The 21,600-nt window shown below is 42.2% G+C and overlaps 3 protein-coding genes across 10 annotated transcripts; 1 reads left to right on the top strand and 2 right to left on the bottom strand.

The window, feature by feature from the left end:
* Nucleotides 1–5,202: 5,202 nt before the first annotated feature.
* LOC143208751 (hexosaminidase D) lies at nt 5,203–7,260 on the top strand. The gene has a single exon (XM_076423490.1). The coding sequence runs from the start codon at nt 5,509–5,511 to the stop codon at nt 7,258–7,260; it is 1,752 nt and encodes a 583-aa protein (XP_076279605.1). The 5' UTR covers nt 5,203–5,508.
* Nucleotides 7,261–8,776: 1,516 nt separating this feature from the next.
* On the bottom strand, nt 8,777–12,998 carry LOC143208779 (ras-related protein Rab-28). The gene is made up of 4 exons (XM_076423571.1): nt 12,644–12,998; nt 10,963–11,148; nt 10,063–10,296; nt 8,777–9,084 (listed from the first exon to the last, which is right to left on the bottom strand). The coding sequence occupies exons 1-4, from the start codon at nt 12,716–12,718 to the stop codon at nt 8,860–8,862; spliced, it is 720 nt and encodes a 239-aa protein (XP_076279686.1). The 5' UTR covers nt 12,719–12,998; the 3' UTR covers nt 8,777–8,859.
* Nucleotides 12,999–13,055: 57 nt separating this feature from the next.
* On the bottom strand, nt 13,056–19,434 carry Fipoq (F-box/LRR-repeat protein FipoQ). Of its 8 annotated transcripts, none has more exons than XM_076423504.1 (9): nt 19,079–19,434; nt 18,842–18,972; nt 15,537–15,736; nt 15,082–15,356; nt 14,755–15,021; nt 14,320–14,689; nt 13,974–14,177; nt 13,676–13,925; nt 13,056–13,340 (listed from the first exon to the last, which is right to left on the bottom strand). In XM_076423504.1, exons 2-8 carry the CDS (start codon nt 18,950–18,952, stop codon nt 13,775–13,777), a joined length of 1,578 nt encoding a protein of 525 aa, XP_076279619.1. In that variant the 5' UTR covers nt 18,953–18,972; nt 19,079–19,434; the 3' UTR covers nt 13,056–13,340; nt 13,676–13,774. The 8 variants fall into 8 exon arrangements, with proteins under 8 accessions (XP_076279619.1, XP_076279627.1, XP_076279624.1 ...); XM_076423512.1 differs by having other exon boundaries at nt 13,057–13,340; nt 13,676–13,910; nt 19,079–19,430; XM_076423509.1 differs by lacking the exons at nt 18,842–18,972; nt 19,079–19,434 and adding exons at nt 15,877–16,103; nt 16,424–16,817 and having other exon boundaries at nt 13,057–13,340.
* Nucleotides 19,435–21,600: the final 2,166 nt, after the last annotated feature.

Raw genomic sequence — 21,600 nt, 5'->3', positions numbered from 1 at the left:
CGAGATTCTCCAGAACGATCTTCGAACGAGACAATGGTCGAGTGAAACAATACTAGAACGAGCGGGACAAAGACTAGCGGATAGAAGGAAAGAAGGTGCGCGTTCTCCGACGTCCGCGCGCATACTGCTCTCACACGGCTGACCGTAATGTCACGTTGACTCCGGAGGTTCCAGGCGAGTAGAAAGAGAGCCGAGAGTGCGTGCCCTTCCTTTAATGAAACCCGTCCCCGTGTGAGTGCGCGCCAGCAAGGTTTCCTCATTGTCAGCAAAAATCGCAGCCGTAAGGCGCGCACGCACACGTCCGTCCACACTTTTTCTTCGCCAACGATTTCGTGGGTGTTGCGAAAGAAACGTCGCCGCCGAGCTGCCAATTAATTCCATTGCGGTTAATCGGCCTTTGTGCCTTTTTCTCTCTCTCCGCCAGACACTTTTCTTCTGCAATTGATCCAGCGAAAAACTGGCTACTTCAATGTTCATGTGTCACCATAATTGTGAAAGCGGTCTAACTAAGTGAACATTTAGAAGAAATTAGTTGGACCACTTTCATAATTATGGGCACATATTTAAATCAAAGTTGAAAATTGAAATTCAACTTACAATATTCAACAAATATGTGCCCGTATAATTGTTATTTTCGACATTATATGGAATTAATTTGGTATTGATATCCTTTCCCTTGAAATATGTCGAAACAAGAAATATTGTATATCACTTAGACCACTTTCATAATTATGGTTACATATGTATATCGTCCAATTGAACGCACAAGTGTGGAGAATAGGTGGATCTTGTGAAATCAATTTTCTACGGGTTCACAAAATTAGAAGTTTCGTATAGGACATTCCCGGTTTTCAAGCGAAAGGCATAGCATGCTAATGAATTCTTAGAACAGCGTTAGCTAAGTCAGTGACACGCTAATTGCTCTCTCGATGATCCACTCCTCAGTTTCCTCCGATTCCGGTAATTCGATAGAGACAACAGCTGTTAAAACAGCCTGAGAAACATTTCCAACGGACGTTTTTGCGCCACGCATTACGCAGACCGCTTTAATAACGCTTTATCGCCGAGTGTATCAACCGTGAAAGACACTCGAGCCTCGAGCCTGCGTACAGTTGCAGCGGAGAGTTTCATTGGAGAACGCGTGGCAGTTAGGCGTTGCCTGCGACCGTCGAAATACACACGTCCCCCTCTTTAAACAGCAGAAATCTGTCTGATACCGTTACCTAATCGCATTCTGCATTCCCCAAAAATTGAAGGTCACATTCAGAAGAGTCTGTAGAATTTAGTCTTGCATTTCATGCAAGATATTTTACGTAGCTTCGACTGTTGACCTTTCAATTAATTTATTCGACATTCGTCTTCGCCTTCCTCTTTAAGAATTTTTCTTTTTCTTGATTTGATTAGTACACATTCCCCGAATCAGTGGCGGCTCAAGTCAAGCGGAGGCCACAAGTGGTTTTTACCACAAAATTTTTACATAAAAAAACAAATTTTAGTCTTTAATAACGTTCGTGGCATTAAAAATAAGCATAAATCACAATTGAAAATTGAAAAAGTTTTTTTAATCCTTTGTCAATATATTGAATTTTTATGTAAAAAATATGAATGCTGTGAAATTTGGGGCCCTATGGTGTCCCAGGGCCCACGCGGCCGCTTAGTCCGTTTACTGCTCCGAAATAATTGAAAGTTGACGTTTTTCGGAAACTGGGCTTTCCAAATTGGCGTGCGCGGGGTACGGGTTGATGAGCGATATCGCGCGACGGAACTCAAGTGTCTCAATTCGCTGGAATTGGTCTCCTCCGATTGTTGGGCTTGTTCCGCAGCTGTTCACACATTCGCGAAAAGAGTAACCGAGCGAACGCGGACGCAACGTCTACGTATGTGAGCTTGAGTCATGATTTCTGAATAATCGTCGAAGCGAGTCTTTGTCCCGCGTTCGGTTGCCACGGAATCACGCTGACGCGTTTGCGGTTCAACTGTGTACAATCTACAAGCTACAGTACCGTGGTTACAGAGGATTAGGTAGTCTCTCGTACGCCGAGGCCAGCCGGCGCAGTTTCTTTTGTCACCGATAATAATAACTCGAAAGAATCTCATCTTCGTCGCGTTTCCTAGTCAGAATTCGTTCTTATCTAGCTTCGCCGTAAGGACCCGATCCCCCTCGTTCCTAATAACTAGACTGCGGATCCCTATGCAAAAGAAAAATGTTCTACTTTGATCGTGAGCAGCAGGAATAAAATAAAACTTCATCTCGTCCCGTAATCACTTTGTTGCACTGATTCTTAGATTTTTCTAATCTTACTGTTTTATATTTCACCCAACCAAAATTTCCTTCATAAACGCATAGAGATCCGCAGTCTACTAATAACTCATCTCGAACCGTGGCAGGCTGGACGGTGGCGGTGATCAATTGACTTTCCATTCCTCCGAGCACGCCTATCTATCCGGAGTAACTGCGCAGCGAGGATCTACTGCGCAGGAACGTGGCAATTCAAAATGCAGCTTTCTCTTCGGTCACCAACGCTCTCTTGATCCCTAAATGTCTTTCCTCTCAGGTGCTCCGTCACTTTAAAACGATGTTGTTTCTGCTGCTAGCAAAATAATCACTTGTGCGCAACAAGGTCATTGAAAATTTATCTTCGTTTATCAACGTTCTCCTGAACTTTAAACGGTCGATCATCTAATTCGGGATGGCCAAACTGTGGCGCTTATTCTTTTGAAGTAGTCGCTATAACTGAATCCATCTTTATATTTTCAACACCTGAGTGCTTTCAGTTCAATTCCTACAGCCTTCTTCCTCATCAGTTCCTCGTACTCTCGTCCGAGAGATCATTTCTCACTATTGTAGATTGCTGCTTCGATAAACGTGTGTCTTTTAAACTGGCGTAAATTAATTAATTTAGTTGCGTGATTGCGTTATCCCTTTTGAACGTAAAAAGGTAGAAAATGTGGTCGAGTTGCATGGCGCACCTGAACTCGTACGTGGAAAATATTGACGCATGGTGCGTAAAAGATTGGCTACGTCTGATCAAATGCGTCGCAAACACACGTCGAGATTACCTCTACCGCTAAAAAAATCTAATCCCCGGCGTTATCACTCGCTGCGCGCCTCGCTTATCGTCGACTATATTTTACGTAAGATCCTCTAATTGCTCTCGAGTAACGTTTCTGCTTACCTAGATCACTGCATTCGAAAGGAACAATCAAAGCGCGAGAAAGAAGAAAAACGTGCGCGTGTCCAGCAGCGCGTGGTTCAAACTCCCGCAGCGGGCCATCATTAAACAGCTTTATTGTCTGGAATTATCCCCCTACTCCCGTCATAACTAAAGAGTCGTGAGTCACGTTCATTAAGTATGTAACGGGTGGGCTGTACAGTTCGCGGATACTGGAAACGAGATAAAGGAACCGGGATTTAAGATTTCGTCGCGGAGGATTCGATTACACGACCGAGCCTCTCCGGTTTCGCTCGTCTTCGACCCTTTTTCTCGTTAAACCGCGAGCAGAAAACCGCTTTTTCATCCCTACGCCCTATTCGTTTGTAATTTTACGCGCTCGACCGATTCGTTTCTCACGAACGAGCATCGTCAACCCGGAAATTCGAAAACATTTCGGAAAAACAGATTTTTCTTCGAAATCGAAAACGCCCCACACGAGAAAAGTCGACGCCCCTTTTTTTACGGCAATGTCAGCTATTACTGCATCTCACCTGCCTCGCCACGGGGCAGCACACCGTTCTAGGACATCGCAATTAAAACGACAATACTCTTGTAGAACGGACGCACGTGGTTCGACGCCCTAATCTTGGATTTTTCCTAAATTTTCAAACTTTGGGATTTCGATCGGTCATTAGGTCGTCGAATCACAACTTTTTCCGTGTGGGGCGTTTTCGAGTTAGAAAAAAAATATTCTTCCGATCCGGTCTAACGTGCAGTTCTTAATCTTGTTGAGATCAGACTAATCAGTAATTTTGTGGATTGCTCCTTTCAGCAATTGAACATACATTTTCTTCATTTTTCTATTATACCCAACAAGTAGAAAATCAAAAAATTAAACGTTCATTTTTAGTTTGAATTCGTACTGTAACAAAACGCTTTGTTTAAACACGTAGAAATTACTTAATATTAACAATATTACAATATTTATAGACGAATAGGTGTTAGAAATATTTTTTTTAGGGAGCTAGATTTGTGAATTCGCAAATCGTGAATTTTTATTCCACAGTTTCCTCAATATCTGTGGTTGGCGGTTGGAGGGGTCCCTTCAAAACGTTCTACGACGTTTTTCTTTTATCGGTGGGCAAATATATTGAGCGATGGCAGAGACTTGAATAACAGAGACGTCTTTCTGGGGACAGAAAACCGCGTCGCAATGGGAATTTAAAACAGTTGTTGAGTCAAGATCGTCGGAAAATTAGCATGTCTCCGATGGATCTTGTTAAGCAAATTCGATGCAGTAGGACGGCTTGTTTTTGTATGTCAAGAGCGTGGCATTGACGACTCTGACTATGTCTTTCGATTGGCACGAACTTTAAATCGTTACTTGGATTATACATTCTATTATTTGTTATTAAAAGGTTCACGAAATCTTCCATTTATTTGGTTACTAAGGTTACTTTGATGTCGGTCGTTCGTCCATAGACCATATATACTTACAGACCCGGCTTCAAATAACATGCCGTATTCCAAGATTACTTCATCTACATACATCTACATACCAGATAATCTGTTCAGAAGCAGTTCAGAAGTCGCTAAAAACTCGTGAAAAGTAACCAAAACTCATTTCGTAATTCTTTCCATAAAATCCTGCCACTGTAATCGTCGAAAAATCCAGGTATTCACAATATATTGTCTATTTCAACGATTATATACGCGAACACATCGAATGAGAACACACTTCGCGAAAAATTCGTTTTCTTTCGAAGTGCCGCCTCTTGTATCCCCACTTTTTGTAGCGGATGATTTAAAATGCGTTCGCGCACGGTGTGAAAAGTAAGCAAAAATCATTTCGTAATTTTTCCACAAAATCCTGCCACTGTAATCGTCGAAAAATCCAGGTATTCTTAATTCTCCAATATTCACAATATATGTTCTATTTTAACGATTATACAGCGAATACATCGAATGAGAACACACTTTGCAAAATATAGGTTAGATATCGTTTTACGAGCAGCAGTTGGCTTGCCTGTTTCTCGATAGCGTTTCTCGCAATACAGCGGTACGTTCACTGCATAGTCTGCTATTTCTGTCATTATACTGTGACAAGAAAAAAGCTTGGTGTCGGTCGGTCGTGGGAGGAATTTTTCCAAAGATAATAGAGTTATTTTATAATAATGTAGCGACATCGCACGGACACAGATAAATCTAGAGCTAGGGAACAAGATAGTTCCCGCTGCGTTCACGTCAGTGCGTTCAGTGAAAGGGAACGATGAAATCGTGTCAACAGTAATAACAGCATTGAAACGAAAGCAATAATACACTGGTTCGATCTTGATGTTCTTCTGGCTCGATCATGACGCGACTAAGAGGCAGAGCCTCTTTAATGGTAATCGTAATGATCAGCTTCGCTCTGCTGATCGTTACTTATCACATTCTCAGTAACGAGGTCGAGGATATCTCGTCCAATAAGTTAAATCCACGATTAAAAATAGAGGAGGTTTATCCGTTGAGCGACCTCACAGAGAATCCTCGCAACATTGCGAAGAAACAGCAAATCGAAGCTCACATTCTGGATAAGCTGAAGAGCGGAAGCGGTCCACTGTTCAACGACATTAATTACCCCAAATCGTACGAGAACAGCACGCCCCTGTTCAAAGGCCACAAGATCGTGCATCTGGATTTGAAGGGTGCTCCTCCGAAAGTGAGTTACTACAAGTACCTGTTCAAATTGCTCAAGAAGTTAGGCGCGACAGGCGTGCTCCTGGAGTACGAAGATATGTTCCCGTTCGACGGGAATCTGAGGAACATCAGCGCCGGCAACAGCTACTCCAAAAAGGATATCCAAGACATCCAGGAAGAAGCCGAAGACAATAAGCTGGTGGTAATCCCGCTGGTACAAACGTTCGGTCACATGGAGTTCGTACTTAAGCTGGATACGTACAAAGATTATCGAGAGGTGTTGCATTATCCCCAAGCTCTTTGTCCCACTAACAACAAAACCCTTCCGTTGATTTATGAAATGATCGACCAAATGATGGCCGCTCATCCCAATGTGAAACACTTGCACATTGGGGCGGATGAAGTGTATCAGATCGGAGAATGCACCAGGTGTCTGGAGACAATGGTCAAAAGACAATGGGGAAAGAAGCAGTTGTTCTTGGACCACGTGTCCAAAGTAGCTAGGTATATTAACGATAAGTATCCAGGGCTCACGATCCTCATGTGGGACGACGAGTTTAGAGAGATTTTCCCACAGGAGATTATAGACAGAGGACTGCATTTGCTGGTGGAACCGGTTATTTGGAAGTACACTACCGATCCTGGAGCTACATTAACCGATCAGCTGTGGGAGAGCTACGCGTCGATTTGGAAGAACGTCTGGGTGGCCACAGCCTTCAAGGGAGCTACAGCGCCGGACAGATACTACACGGAGTTACCCTATCACATGGAGAATCACCAACGCTGGTTAGAGATCATCAGCAGGTATTCTAACCAGGTGACGTTCAAGGGTGTGATGCTGACAGGTTGGCAACGGTACGACCACTTCAGCGTGCTCTGCGAACTGCTGCCCGTTGCTCTGCCATCGTTGGCTGTGAACCTGGCTATCCTGCGATCCCCGGACCTCAATGGTTTCCCTGTAGACGTGCCTGCGTCTGTGATGCAAGCCTTACGCTGCGAGGGCATCATTTCCCTGACCATTCCGGAGCCTCAGTATGGCTGGACCAAGTGCAGTTATCAGGGCGTGGCGATCTACGCTACTATCTTGCGACTGTTCTCGTTGACCCAAGAGGTCGCCAAAATGGAACAAGACAACACTTTCAAAGGCTGGCTGAAACCGTACAACATCAAGCACTCTTTCTCTAGCCCTAGCCACGTGGAGCGCGCGATCGCCGACCTAAACAGGCATAAGATGGAACTACTGTATATCGAAAAGGAGATGAAAACTGCTATGGAAGATATCTACGATGAATATACGATTCAAGAGTGGGTAGAAACGTACTTGGTCCCGTTGAACGATAAGTTCACCGAGCTCTGGGAGGCGAAAACGAAGATACTCGAGAAAAACGTGTGGCCCAGGAGACCACTGAAGTACTCAGAGTTGTAGCGATGATAAGAGTTGAGAGGGTGTAGGTATCGTGCATACTCGAAGTCTCGTTTTAGTCTTTCTACACAGTATTAATTCTTAGCGGTTGTTACTCGTGTTCATTTCAAAGACAAACGCGTGGAAAGACTGAAACGGTACACCGTTGATTAAAAAGAGACTGAAGATCATGTTAGAGTAAGTTACACGCGCCGCAACTTATCATTAGAGTCTCGATTTTCTGAAAGTACGAGCAACAATCGATGGTGTCATGAGATCTAATCCCGAAACCATAATTTTTGCACCTTGTACGTTTACTGTATAGAAACTGTACCACTGTACTTCGATTCGAACGGGTCACGCGAAATCTTTATCGACTGCACCGTCCGCGAGTTATCCTCGTTCATCCGATCGCGAGCAATAAGCAAACGAAATCTGTTTTTATTTGTCTCGTTGTTCAACGAAATGTGCGTTTCGTTTTTTTTATGATTGATCGCAACTTTTATATACGACGACCTGTTTTACCTGATTTTTACCGACTAATTTATATTCCTCGTATTTATTCACACAGTTCAATCGTATGCTTCCGATTTTTCCATGTACGCGTCCCCTCGCGAAACCAATTGTTATGTACACGCACATACCATGCCCTCAGGCCCGTTTGTTTTTCTTGTTAGCTGTCATTGTTCTTCTCTTGTTGAATACTCTATGTTTACGTTTGTCGCGTACATTTGCGTTCTCGTACATGTAACGTTTGCATGATTAGTGCCATTGATGAATATATAGATAATAGAGAAACTTCTACTCGCAATTTAGAAAAAGTATAGAAAGTTCGGCGATCTTCCGTTCCACCATTCTACATACCAGTGTTCGATCATTGAATTTCATTCGATTCGATGACGCCGAAAGCGGACGCGACGCTATCCTTCTCTCTGGCAACGTGCAATGGGCTCGAATTGCAAAGAACAATATCTCTTTAGTTATACGTTATTAATTATAAAAATAAACTTATGAAAATTTACAAAAGGTACTCGAATATAAAATTCGATAGAATTTAGTAAGATTTTTATTTGTTTTGGATCCACAGAGATTGTTCCCGTTAAAAATAGAATTTTATTTGATGCCACTTTCTTCAAATTTGTCTATAAAAATTGAAAATTGCACAAGTTTTGTCTCCTACTTGACATGCAAATTTTCGGACGAATTTTTCAAATGAAAATCAGTTGTTTTGCGAAAATCGCCCACTGTACGACGATCGACGAGCATTGAACTCACCGAGATCGAGGATCGTAGCGCGCGACGCGATTATGTATACGTTTCATCGTGCGTATGATATCTTATTATCATTGTAAAAGTATTTTTAACATTGTTACGTCGCATCGCTATTAACATTAATTGCCACGAGTAGTAAGATTCTATTGATAAATAAATCTGTTTCTAAGTCTATTGCGAAGACACCAGTGGTTTTATTGCCTCCACAACCTCGAGATGGTAGGCGAGACGCGTCAGGTAACAATAGAAGAGAGTTTACGAAAAATATTTCAACATCTTATGTACAATAGTCGCGACGTACCGCAGTATTGTGCGTGAGAAAATCGTATCTCAAAAATATTTCATCGATCCTCACTGCAACACGCACACCGCCGATTTCGACTGCGGAAAATGGGGGTGGAAGGGTATGTGGCTTTGCTTTTTCGTCGGGATTCTCTTCACCACCTTCTGGATGGTGCTCATGTCCACCGTGTCGCCTATCTCCGCGATGATTATGGGTTTGTGATAGTCCTGGTCGGTTTTCGTCAGTCGCACGCCCAACACCTGCGCTGCCAAGTTCACTATGCACAGCGACAGCTGAAACGAAATCTCTCTTTCAGACACGACGACAGAAATGTTCATAGAGGATGATAGAAAATTATGAAAATTTCAATTACTCTCGTTGAACCGTTCTGTAGAGAATAGGGACAAAAATAGAATTATTTACTCGAGATATATGACGCGAAAGTTACAAAAAAGTAGAATTTGCATGAAATCCGCAGTCTAGGGTAAAGGTTTCCAGTTACCGGATATTTCGTGACTACTTGGAAGTTTTTTATTAATTTGAAGACATTCTGTAATTTATTTTGCATTGTTTGTGATGAACGATTGATTATCAACCTTTTTTCTGTATCGTCAAATTTTTCTGGACGATTTTGTTAAAATGCAAAAGAAATATTAACGAAATTTTGGTCCTATTTACCGGACACAAGAAAGTTGTGACAACAAATTAGTTAATTAATTTTTTTATGCCGTAGCGTAATAAATTCATTATTTAATTTTATTTATATTGAGATATAGTAAGCATTAGCTAAAAACCTTATTTCCGGAGACAACGCTTCGTTTCGTAATCCAGAAGATAATGAATGAATGATTTTATTGTGCTACGGCATAAAAAAAATTAATCAATTTGTCATCACAAATTTCTTATGTTCCGGCAACTAGGACCAAAAATTTGGATTAATATTTCGTTAATATTTCTTTTGCCTTTCAACAAAATCGTCCAGAAAAACTTGACGATACAGAAGAAAGGTCGATAATCGATCGTTTATCACAAACAATACAAAATAAATTACAGAATGCCTTCAAATTAATAAAAAACTTCGTAACTGGTACCTTTGCCCCGGTTATGCTCGTTCCGCGACGTACACATCCCACATCATCCGCTATTTTTACAACTTTCCTATCGCGAGCCAGATAAACATGCTTCTCTGGTTGTTTGGAGTGTACAGTATGACACTTTGTTATTTCGACGATTTTCTAACTTCCTCTTTTCATTGTTCAAAAGTTTTCTACCGCTTCGCCGGTTCTCGCGGATACGTCGTGCGATGGGAACCCATTGTCAGCGGCGAATTTATGGCTCCGGTCCCTCTTCACCGATCTTTGATGTTCCATGTCGCACTTGTTGCCCACTATAGCCATCAAGGGTGCCTCCTCGAAGGTGTTGTTCATTTTTCGTATCTTGTCGATCCAATCCTCTAGAATTTCGAAGCTGAAAGTATTCGTCACATCGTACACCAGAAGAATGATCTGAAAAGAACATGATTTTATCGAGATCGTTCATGTTTTTGGCGATTTCTAATGGGGCTGTCACTTTCCTTCGAAGGTCGACGATTTTGAAGCTTCGAATTTCGGAGCTTCGCTTTTAAGAAACTTCGAAGGTAAAGTAGACTCCGGATCTTATGCATGTATAACAGAAATGAGCGAGTGCAATTTAAAACAGTTAAAATATTAAAAGACTTTAAAAGCATTAATATATTACTTTCATCACATTCAAATTATTAATGAAGAATATAAATTTATATTTAGCTCCTGCGTCTTGCAATTGATGCACAAACTTTTTATTTTGCATAAAGATCCGGAGTCTAGTGATGAGAATCGAATTTTCAAAGCTTTGAAATTCGAACCTCCGTAGTCAATTATTAGTAGAGGATTAAAAGAAATGTAGTTACGAAGCTTTGAACTTCGAAATTTCGCTTGTAAGTTATATTTTATACAATTACAGACACTCCTACATTTCGAAAAAATACGCCACCATAGCTAAAAGATTGATCAAGTTATAACTTCATACGATTTGAAGACTTGGAAGGCTTCGAAACTTCGTACACTCCGAAGTTCCCTTCGTTCCTTCGAATCCTTCGAAGAGTCGAAGCTCCGGAAAAGTAACAGCCGTAATTTCTAACAGTTTCAGCTTACATGAGCACCGAAAACGTATTTATCCAGCATGTTACCATGAAGAGCGAGGCCACTCACGTCCCACAGGTGTAGGTTCACATTCCTGTAGTAGCCTATGCTCAAATTCTTGAGGAAAAAGTCGATTCCAGACGTCGGCGTGTACTGTCTGGTGAACTCGTTCTGGCAAAACTTCTGGGCGATGCTCGTCTAAACAGGGATCCTTGAATCTCAGTTATGGTGGATCGGGTCGCGGAAAAAGCGACGCTCGGAACGCAGAATATCTCGATTGTCTGGCCAAACAGGAATTCCCCGTGTCGAATCGAATTCGCGTGCCTCGTTCGCTGTGCAATTAACTCTGTGTCGCATAGTCCCTCGGAACAATCAAAGAAACAGCTGCTCGTTAATCGAACAGCGAAAGGCTTTCGGCGACACGAAGATGCAATTCAATTTAATTTGTGGTTTCCCGAACGGAAATTGAATCGTTCTCGCACCGCTCCACTATGCTCCGGAAACCCGCTTTTTGTGGCCAATTTTTCACGATGAAATATTGAACGAATTTGTTTAATACCTCGTGCAGTACTTAAAATTCCTATAAATAATATTATTCCCTCAAATAATATTAAATACATAAATTTTCATATTAATTTAATAATATTTCTAAATTAAATGTTTAGTAATTGATTAAATGCCTACAGAGTCACCACTCGAGTGCTAAGGGTTAAGAATTTATTATAAGAATTGACTACTGTAATGTGGACAGAATTTATTAACCCTTTGCAGTCGGAGCTATTTTAACTCGACAATTAAACGTTTCTTCCGACCAAGAATAATTCCATTCTATATGATTATTTTTCATTTTATGAAAATCGATAACGATCGAGTGCTAAGGGTTAACTTTGAATAATCTGGTACTAAGGGTTAACTTTGAAATAACGCTAAAATACATTTGACCACAAAAAGCGGGTTTCCAGACCATAGTGCGCTCGCCAATTTTCTGTGCAACGCGACGGTAGCTCAAAACCAAATGGAAACGGGTGGTTTTCGTGCAAGAGTTTTCCATTTTATCCGAAAACGGAGGGGCGGCAGCTGTGCGTGTCTGAAATCGTGTGGCAGTGACCACTACGCGCGAAAGAAATAAATCGATACCCACGATGGCACGTTCTTCCGAGCACAGGTGAACTCAAAACAAATGCTCGGTGTTCTACGCGGTCGACTTGAACACTTTGCACTCGTACAGTGTCCTATACAACGACATAATGCAAATTTTATTCGTACAGATTTGACGAAATGAAATGTTCAATCTTGCAAGTTGTACCATAAGCGCGTCTTTTCAAGTCCCCTCAAAATGGACGGTCCGAATTGGTCACTGAAATCGTGACAGTGACCACTTCGCGCGAAAGAAGTGAATCGATACCCACGGTGGCATGTTCTTCCGAGCACAGGTGAACTCAAAACAAATGCTCGATGTTCAATGCGGTGGATGATTGAACACTTTGCACTCGGACAGCGACATAATCAAATTTTAATCATACAGATTTGACGAAATGCAATTTTCAATCTTGCAAGTTGTACCATAAACGTGTCTTTTCAAGTGCCCTCAAAAGGGACGGTCGAGTGCAAAGGTTTGAAGTTTGAAAATTCACTGGAGGACCGGTCGGTCTCGGTGAAAACGCGATAAGAACGGAGACACTTTGAAACTCACTTTCCCGGACCCAGAATCGCCGATCAGGACGATTTTGAGGCCCTTTGCGACCATCTCCTCCTCCACGTCGGACATTGAGGAAGATCGGGATGGGAGAACGCGACTGGGAGACGCCCGACGATCAAACTTCCGGCAATCATGCGAAAAGTCGTTGCGGCCACGACGGTTCTGCGTCGACTATAATGTAACATATAAACGAAGGGTCTGGCATGTGGCTAGAGAATGAAATCGAGCGAATCGACCGACCAGCCGTGGCCAGTGCGACGTCGTCGTCGTCGTCTACACGGCTGCATGAATAAATTAGCGAATAATCGATACGACGAACGCCGTCGTGCGTGGCGGGATCCGTCGATATTGCTTCTCGAATCAGTTTTTCTTCGCCCGCCCTGATTAATTAACGAACGCGTCGCGCGACGCAATAAATCGTAGCCTCGACCTTTTTGCTGTCAAACTTCTGTTCATTCATTTTTTCTTTTACAATTACACCACCGACATCGAGAATCGTCGAATTCGAAAAAGAAACAGTTGCGCGGTCGAAGTAACATCGTTCGTTGGCAGTAGAGAAATGTTTCGCGATGTTGGTCGCGTATGTACAGGCTCAAAAACGGTGTATAAAAATATATATCTTGTATCTTGCTCGTTGTCTTAATACTCGGAATAATCGGATTCCTGTTCGTCGTCTCCGTTTGTCCAGGATCTGCAACGAAATCTCATTATTCACGACATTCGGAAAGATTTCATGTTCTATATCTGTAGACAGCGGATCTTTATGCAAGATCAAAACTGAATTGCAACAAACTGGAGTGCAATAGAAGTTGATTTTCTTTCTTAACATGGTTAATAGGTTGGAAATAATATAACAGTATTTTAAATTCGGCTGGATAATTGCATAAAATTCGTTGTCTGTCTATGACACAATCAATTAATTCAAAGGTGAATGGTATTTTATAAAAATATAGAATACGAAAGCTAATTAACTTCTTAAAAATATTGACGATTAATGAGAGTGTCCCTAACGCATCGAAATGTTACCTGGTTCGGATTTCTGTTGCTCGGCAATGCATCATGTGGAACAAATACTCGAATCCCTCGCGTTTATATACAAATATACTTATAGAATGGAAAACGAATTTAATTGAAGACCAGATCCTTGTAATTAGCTAGGAGGTAGTAATTGGAGACTCTGCAGCAGGTTGTCGTCCTGACGACCGTCAGTCTGTCGGCTCGCTCGAAATTCGCCTTGACGATCTCGTAGTACCTTCCATCGCTGGAACACGTCAAACTGATCATCGTCTCCCTTATCGTTGGCTCGAAACTCTATCTGAGTTACCTGAGGCTTAGGCAGCGCAGCTTGATGCACTTGACGCGCAGAATATCGATAGCCTTCTGACTCTTGTCCGAAAATCGAAGATTCTCCGGGTCCCAGCGGAGCTCGAGTCGCTCCAGATTGGGACAATTGTTTGCGATGCCGTCCATCAGCTGGTCCACGTGAATGTTCACACCGAGCCTCTCGTTCGTGCCCATTACGAGAATCCTGGAAAAGTAGAAACATGGTCACCCCTATTTTCGTCCATACGACAAGTACGATTCACTTGTTTTGATATTTTCCTGTTTATACAGGATGATTCTGGGAACTAGGACAAGTTACTGCTCCTTTTTAAGGACTCTAGACTCACTTAGCGTTGGTCAATATCGGCAGAACGCTCTGCCACAGCTGATCGGTGATGTGTGGCATGCCGCACAGGGAAAGTCCCCAAAGCTGATGGCCGTATCTCGACAGAAACTTGTGCAGACCATCGTCGGTCAAGTTATCCGAGCTGCCCAGATCCAAGGCGATTAGATTTCGAGGATTTCCGAGCTCGGCCCAGGCTTTGAGCACGCTGTCGTTGAATCCGTTCAACTGTCCCGCGCTTAGAAAACGAAGGCTGGGGATCCTGCTGAGCATGTCGATCAAACACTCCGTGGACAGATCCGTGGCGGTGACGTCTAGCTCCTGGATGCTCGATTTCTCCCACTCGACTTGCATCACGTACTCGCTTTGAAGATCTGTAAAAGGAGTCGTAATCACCTATCGAGCTACAAAGGTAACGAGGAAGTTGGTCGGATCGTACTTGTCCCCTCCATCAGAAGACACTTGAGCCTTCTGCTTCTCTGGAACAAGGTCTTCATCGTCGAGCCAGTCACCTTCGAGCAGAAATTCACCGCTAGACACTCGAGCTGGATGCAATTCGAAGAGAACGCGTCGATGTGAGAGTCGTCGACGAAATTGATCCCGTAGAGGTTGATCACCCTAAGATTCGGGGTGGCTGATTTCAGCTTGTGAACGTTTATCACCTCGTAGATCTCCTCTTCTTCTTCCTCCACCTTCTCGTACGTTCCTGATCGAATAGAGAAAATTGAGAAGAGCGTTCGAAGAATGTTTGGAGAAGAATACGAACCTATAAGATGTAGGATCTCCAGACCGTTGATGAAGTTGTAGATCTTCCTCATGAAACCCTCCATGAAGATCACCTCGGACAGACAGATGCACATGTATTTCAGCTTGGTGGGGAACGCCTGCATCTCGGAGAAGTCGTGCAGCTGCATAGCGGTAGAGAAGTCGAGCAGCATGTGGGTCAGATTCGGACACTTGTTCGCCAACTCGTGGAGGACGGTGTGCGTGATCAGCTCGATCGGCAGCTCGATGTACCTCAACGAAGCGCCGAATCGCGTGCTGTTACAATAAACGATCCATCGATTACACCCTCGTTCCTGACTCGTTAAAAAACGATCCTGTTTCGCGGTGAGACAATTTGGCAAGCGGGACGGCTCTTGGACATATTTCGGGAACGAGCGTTATCTGCCAAAATTCTCAAGACTTTTTCACCGATCGACAACAATACCGTCGACTAACCTGATCAAGTGCAGCAGATTGTCCAACGAGCTGACGTGCAACCCGCTGATTTCCGGTCGCAGAGAGACATGTTTCCAGAGACGCGTGTCATAAGCGATCTGCCGCCACCTTTTGCAAACACGCGCGACCCTGCAGATCTCGCGGTGCGACAGGTAGCTGAACGCATGGAGGATGATCTTGTCGGGCAGCTTCTCTATAGTCTGTAACAGAGCGAGCGTCGCTCGAATTAGAGATCATTGCCAGAACCATCACCGTCTGGATCACACATGTTTCGAAACTCGTCTGATCGTCGTTTCAACCAGTTCGCTAACTGTTCCGTCGGATTTCTTGTTGAACTTACGGTCCCCGCGAAGCGACTTTTAATCACACCGCCCTCGGAGACGAACATCTGAGACGTCTCGACGGCGATCTGACCCCATACGTCCACACCCCCGAGATCCATCTTGCTGTTTGATCAGGAACAACCTCTGGACACGATGATCTTTCGACGAACAGTATCACAGAACGTGCCCCGATCGAACGATCGACGCACAGACCCGATTGGATTCTATTTTCGATCAAGAACAGCTGCTGAACAGTATGATCGGTTGACGAACAATATCACAGAACGTGCTCCGATCGATGCACGGGCCCTATTGCCTTTTATTCTTGATCAAGAACAACTGCTGAACAATATGATCTTCTACGAACAGTCTCACAGAATGTGCTCCGGTCGATGCGCGGTCCCGATTTCCTTTTATTCTTGATCAAGAACAACTGCTGAACAATATGATTTTCTACGAATAATCTTACAGGACGTGCTCCGATTGAACAATCGATGCACAGGCCCTATTTCCTTTTAATTTCGATCAAGAACAACTTCTGAACAATATAATATTTTGACAAACCGTATCACGGAACGTGCTCCGATGGAACGATCGATGCACAGACCCGATTGCCGTTTATTCTCGATCAAGAACAACTTCTGAACAATATGATCTTTTGACAAACCGTATCACGGAACGTGCTCCGATGGAACGATCGATGCACAAGACCCGATTGGATTCTATTTTCGATCGGACTCCACGATCTCGGAAATCGGTTCTATTTCGTTGGAAGAAGCTGGCCGCACCCGCACGACCTTGCACCGATTTTTCTCGGAGGGAAAAACGAAACGGAAGGGAAACTCGAGAACACAGTTTTTTCCCGAGGGTCTCGCCTCGGGAGCGTGAAAATCGCGTCGCACAGTCGGAATTCGGGGATACAGAGAAGTTCTAAGTCTTCACGGCATTTCTAATCGGATCGCGCCTGCGCGTCGTCCTAAATATAAGCCTTGGAAGACCCGTCTGCGCTTTAATTTTAAACTCGTCACCTGCAGCCAAGGTGCATTTTCCCTGTGTCTCTCCCGTGAAACGTCAAATTCGAGATGAAGTTTACACGCTCCCGGCGGCGGAACTCTTCCGCGGATCCCTGCGAACTATCGGAAATGTCTGAAATCGATAGTAGCTAGTGGAAAATCTATTCGCACGATCTTTCTCTTGGATATCGATTTGTCTTTTCTGTATTGACGGTTGAAATCGGTCGTGTGGTATCTTTGTTTGCTAAATATTTGCCAGGGAATCGGACTTGGAACGTATCCGACACGAGACCGAGCACGTACACGCACGTGGCGAACAAACAGCGATAAACGTGAGAAAAATTCGACATTGTTATTATTGAAAAATTTTCATAATAGAGGAAACCACCGCTTACAGGTGTTCTCAAGTGTCTCGATTAAATAGCGAGACAGATAAGAGGTCTATAGATTCATGAAACAATGTATATCTTCTTTCAATACTTGTATTTTCTAGAGATAGTGGATACTGTGAAACGGAATCGATAACATGGCGCTTGGAGAGCCTCGCCGGTTACCAATCGGATTGCACTTGACTTTGGTAATAGTTACAGCATCGGCAACGTGAATCACAATGCTCGGCAGAGGGACGGAACATGCTTGAGGTTTTTTCAACATTGTCTGTTCATTTCTGTTGCACAAGTAACGAACAAGTAACGAACAAGTAACGAATTTATTCTGTTAACTAAAACATTTTTTACGGTAGAAACGAATAGAAATTGTTGTAAGAGTTGCGGAATCAGGAGTAACGAGAATCTTCGTGCAAATTGCATGTGGCTCGTGAATCCAAAGTGTTAATTACGTCCGCAATCGCAAAATAAACTCTTAAACATCGCGTAACTTCTTGAAGATTGAATTTTTTTAAGATGTTAGACCGATTAGCTTGCTAGAGAATAAGTAAACAAAAAATGCTTTAGATTGCAATTGGTAGTTATCATACAAAACTTTAAAAATTATGTTTTCTCAACTTTTTTTATCTGAGCCTGTAACGATAATTTAAAAAATACGTTTTATAGATTTATAATCGAGGTTTAAAGATGATCGCATAAGGGCGAAATCCCGAACGAGTCCGAAAATCTGCTAAAATGCCTAAAAAATCCGATGCTTATGACTCTTGATAATTTTTTTAAAACCCTTCTTAAAGTTTGAATTGTTAGAAATTTTACGTTGTTCGTATTGCAGTATATAAACCAGGTGATATTTTGGATTTCGGTATTTTAAATGGTTGCCACTGAACAGCAAGAAAAGTATTTTCAATATACGAAACTTGAGAAATCAACTTCTGACCACGAAAAACGGGATTCCAGGCTGTTACGATGTCAGTGTACAAAAGATTTGACGAGTAACAATGAAGTTCAGTATTGTTAAACAATTACCGCAGTGTGCACGATTCTCGATCGATGAACATTAGTGCCGATGTCCTCTCTGGATATAGCGCTGGTGGCATGCTCCACGTTCAAATGATGCCAGGTGCTCATCACGACACACCGATTTCGATTCTTCTCCGAGTCGAAAACGAACCGATTCGGACAGTTCTCAGTGAAATGGGATAATCAACGAAACCGCGGATCACAAGACCTTTTTGTTCATGTTGACTCGCGTATCGACAAGCAACAAGAGAAATCGAATTGTTTCCTGATGCAAACGAGAAAACCAATCTGTCAGAACGCTGCTGGTTGACTGGACCATAGTAGGATACACTTCGAACGGCGTCTAGCTTAATTAGTTATAAATAAAGACAAGCCGTCAGGCAACCGGACGAGATAAGAATAGGTAGAACCCATTAGTATACCCAAGCGACAGGAGCTAGAAAAGAAGTCTACCTCCGGGACGCGTCGTTTTACCGTGGTTTTGCAATCGGGTTTTGCGTAATTGAAAAACGTCAATGGAAAAATCGGAATCAATGTTCCAGCGAGATTAAAAATCGATTTACCGTGTTCGGTCGTCTAATAATCTCGCTGTTGTCTCCTTCGAAGGTGTTCAGCTGCTGAAGGGCTGCCTCCACGCTGAGGACGTTCCAGTTGGACATCCGTCGCAGATCCATGGTGTTCCAGCATCAGAAAACTGCAATTCGGACAAAAACGAGAGTCATCGACGCACTAACACCGCACGAACAACGAGAATCGTTTTCTTTTTCGGAATGGATAGAAAAATGAATCGGACACAGTACCACGGTGTTGCAGATTCCCTCCGGATTTCCGGATTCCGAGTGGTCGGATCACACACCGAGATTCACGATTTATTGTGCAACGTGAGTATGTAATTCTATTCTCTCCTTTCCCGAGAAATGTATCGTCGTCCCGGGTCCCACGGATTTTTCGAGTATTAGGAATTACGTAATCGCCCTACTAAACGATTTTATATTTTGACGGTTTTGTTCCGTTTGTTCTTGCCTGTGCACGCGCGATCCTCGACGTACGTAGAAAAATCGGCCTACTGGCACATCGTGATGCTCTTGTGCTAAGCACTCTGCTGCTTCTGGTTCGGAGGTAAAAAATGTAACTGAAATAATCTTAACTTTCTGTCGATTCCTAAAATAGAGCCGCTGGAGTGCTCTGCTACGCAAGGATGCACGCACAGCCAACCGGGGCCGCTGTGGTGCGTTGCGCGACTTTATGAAAATTCGAAAAAGAACTATAACAGTCCCTCCGTAGTTCCATTCATCCTTGCGGAATGCTGAGGAATCGCGTCCTGCTGACGCAGATAACATTAAACTTTTGCACTGTGGGCTGGAATACCGTTTTTCGTGGGCAAAAGTCAATTTCTCAAGTTTCGTATATTGACCCTTTAAAATACCCAAATCCAAATGGCCTAACCGATATATTTCTTGTTTTGAGATATTTCAAGGAAAAGGATGTTAACACTAAATGAATTCCATATAATATCGAAATAACAATTATGGGCACATAATATAACGATTGAACGTTGAATTTGAATTTTGATTTAAACATAATGATTGAAAGTTGGATTTGAATTCAGATTTAAATATAATGATTGAAAGTTGAATTTCGATTTAAATTGGATTGCTGAGAGTTTAATTTGAATTTTGATTTAAATATAATGTTTGAAAGTTGAATTTCGATTTAAATTGGCTCGCTGAGAGTCGAATTTGAATTTAGATTTAAATATAATGATTGAAAATTGAATTTTGATTTAAATAAAACGATTGAAAGTTGATCTCGATTTAAATTGGCTTGCTGAGAGTTTAATTTGAATTTTGATTTAAATATAATTATTGATAGTTGAATTTCTATTTAAATTGGGTTGCTGAGAGTCTAATTTGAATTTAGATTTAAATATAATTATTGATAGTTGAATTTCTATTTAAATTGGGTTGCTGAGAGTCTAATTTGAATTTAGATTTAAATATAATGATTGAAAGCTGAATTTTGATTTAAATAAAACGATTGAAAGTTGATCTCGATTTAAATTGGGTAGCTGAGAATTGAATTTGAATTGAAATTTAAATATGTGCCCATAATTCTAATTATGGATTAGGTAAAAAAGTTTAGCGCAAACAGCGACGGAATTTCGACTTCTCGAGAAAAATTTTCGACAAGTGCCGTGTACACACGACAGTTGTTGAATATCCTTTTGATTGCAGGCCAAATAGGTACCATTTGGCTGAGCGCCATTAGCAATTTGATTAATTAAGGCCACATATATTGTCAACGTAGCGACGGTCGGGGCTTACAGAATCTTGCTCGTCGTAAATTTCTCTCCTGTACACATATTGTTTACAAGTGCATGATTAATATGTTAAACATTTCCTTCCACGAAAGGAACTAAAAACAAGTACGTGGTTCCCGAACGTTAATATCATAATTATTCACTTATTCTCTGTGTATCTTCATTTATTTCGATCTATATAAACAATGTTTATATATTATTCAAAAATGTACGACTGCCAGAAGGTTTCTGAATTATTGAGAAAGATGGCGTTATCGGTTCCGCGTTACCGACAGCAGATTTGCGGGTCTAACGTAAATGAAAAGAGGTCTTTAGATTTTAGATGAATATTTTCATTATTTATTCATTTACAATCCTTCAGTAATTTTTTACACAATGTGTATTGAAATGAACGTTTAGCCAGATGGAAAATCTCGATTTTTATCGCATCGAGTCACCAGAAAGGAAACGAAATCGCAACGCGTTATCATGTAGCAACTTCATTGTTTCCGCTCTTTGTCTTTTTGTTAAACTTATCAGTAACAGCTATTGCACGCCGATTGTTATCGAAGTAAAAGTGTATGTTAATGAATCGTCAAAATGGCGGCCGGGGAAAACACTGTTCAGCGATAGAAGCGCGATGACAATAACAAGAAAGATCGCGTCTGTTACCACATCCTGTTCGCATGACTAAATGATCTCGGTACTAATTACATCGAGCGCATTATCGCGCCGATTTCTTTTTTCCATCAGAAATATTGATTAGAACAACTCCTTATCATCGCGAAACAGTCACCGCGTGATATCGACCGATAATTTTGCACAAATACACCGATAAAAAATTACTAGAGATGTCTACGAAAAATACAATTGCTACTCTAACCTATTTTGAAAGAAGCTATGTATGCATTCGATTATAGTTTATATACGAACTTCAAGTCGATTCTCTATCTAACTTTGGAGTATCGATTTCGACGCTCGGTAATGGCGATTTATTTCTTGATGATCGAAATCAGCTCATCC

Source organism: Lasioglossum baleicum, chromosome 5 (genome assembly GCF_051020765.1).
Source record: "Lasioglossum baleicum chromosome 5, iyLasBale1, whole genome shotgun sequence".
Taxonomy (NCBI): domain Eukaryota; kingdom Metazoa; phylum Arthropoda; class Insecta; order Hymenoptera; family Halictidae; genus Lasioglossum; species Lasioglossum baleicum.
Note: the sequence above shows the minus strand (reverse complement) of the source record. Positions and strands in the feature narration are given on the sequence as shown.

Excerpts from the sequence above, each read along its gene's own strand:
- Fipoq (XM_076423504.1), bottom strand. The coding sequence starts at position 18,952 with ATGGATCTGCGACGGATGTCCAACTGGAACGTCCTCAGCGTGGAGGCA. Across the intron at positions 15,737-18,841 it reads TTATTAGACGACCGAACACG|ACTATAGAGAAGCTGCCCGA; the intron begins GTAAATCGATTT and ends GCTCTGTTACAG. Across the intron at positions 15,357-15,536 it reads AATCTGCTGCACTTGATCAG|CACGCGATTCGGCGCTTCGT; the intron begins GTTAGTCGACGG and ends TTATTGTAACAG.
- LOC143208779 (XM_076423571.1), bottom strand. The coding sequence starts at position 12,718 with ATGTCCGACGTGGAGGAGGAGATGGTCGCAAAGGGCCTCAAAATCGTC. Across the intron at positions 11,149-12,643 it reads GCGATTCTGGGTCCGGGAAA|ACGAGCATCGCCCAGAAGTT; the intron begins GTGAGTTTCAAA and ends ATCCCTGTTTAG. Across the intron at positions 9,085-10,062 it reads CCGCGAGAACCGGCGAAGCG|CTGTCGCTGTGCATAGTGAA; the intron begins GTAGAAAACTTT and ends ATTTCGTTTCAG.
- LOC143208751 (XM_076423490.1), top strand. The coding sequence starts at position 5,509 with ATGACGCGACTAAGAGGCAGAGCCTCTTTAATGGTAATCGTAATGATC.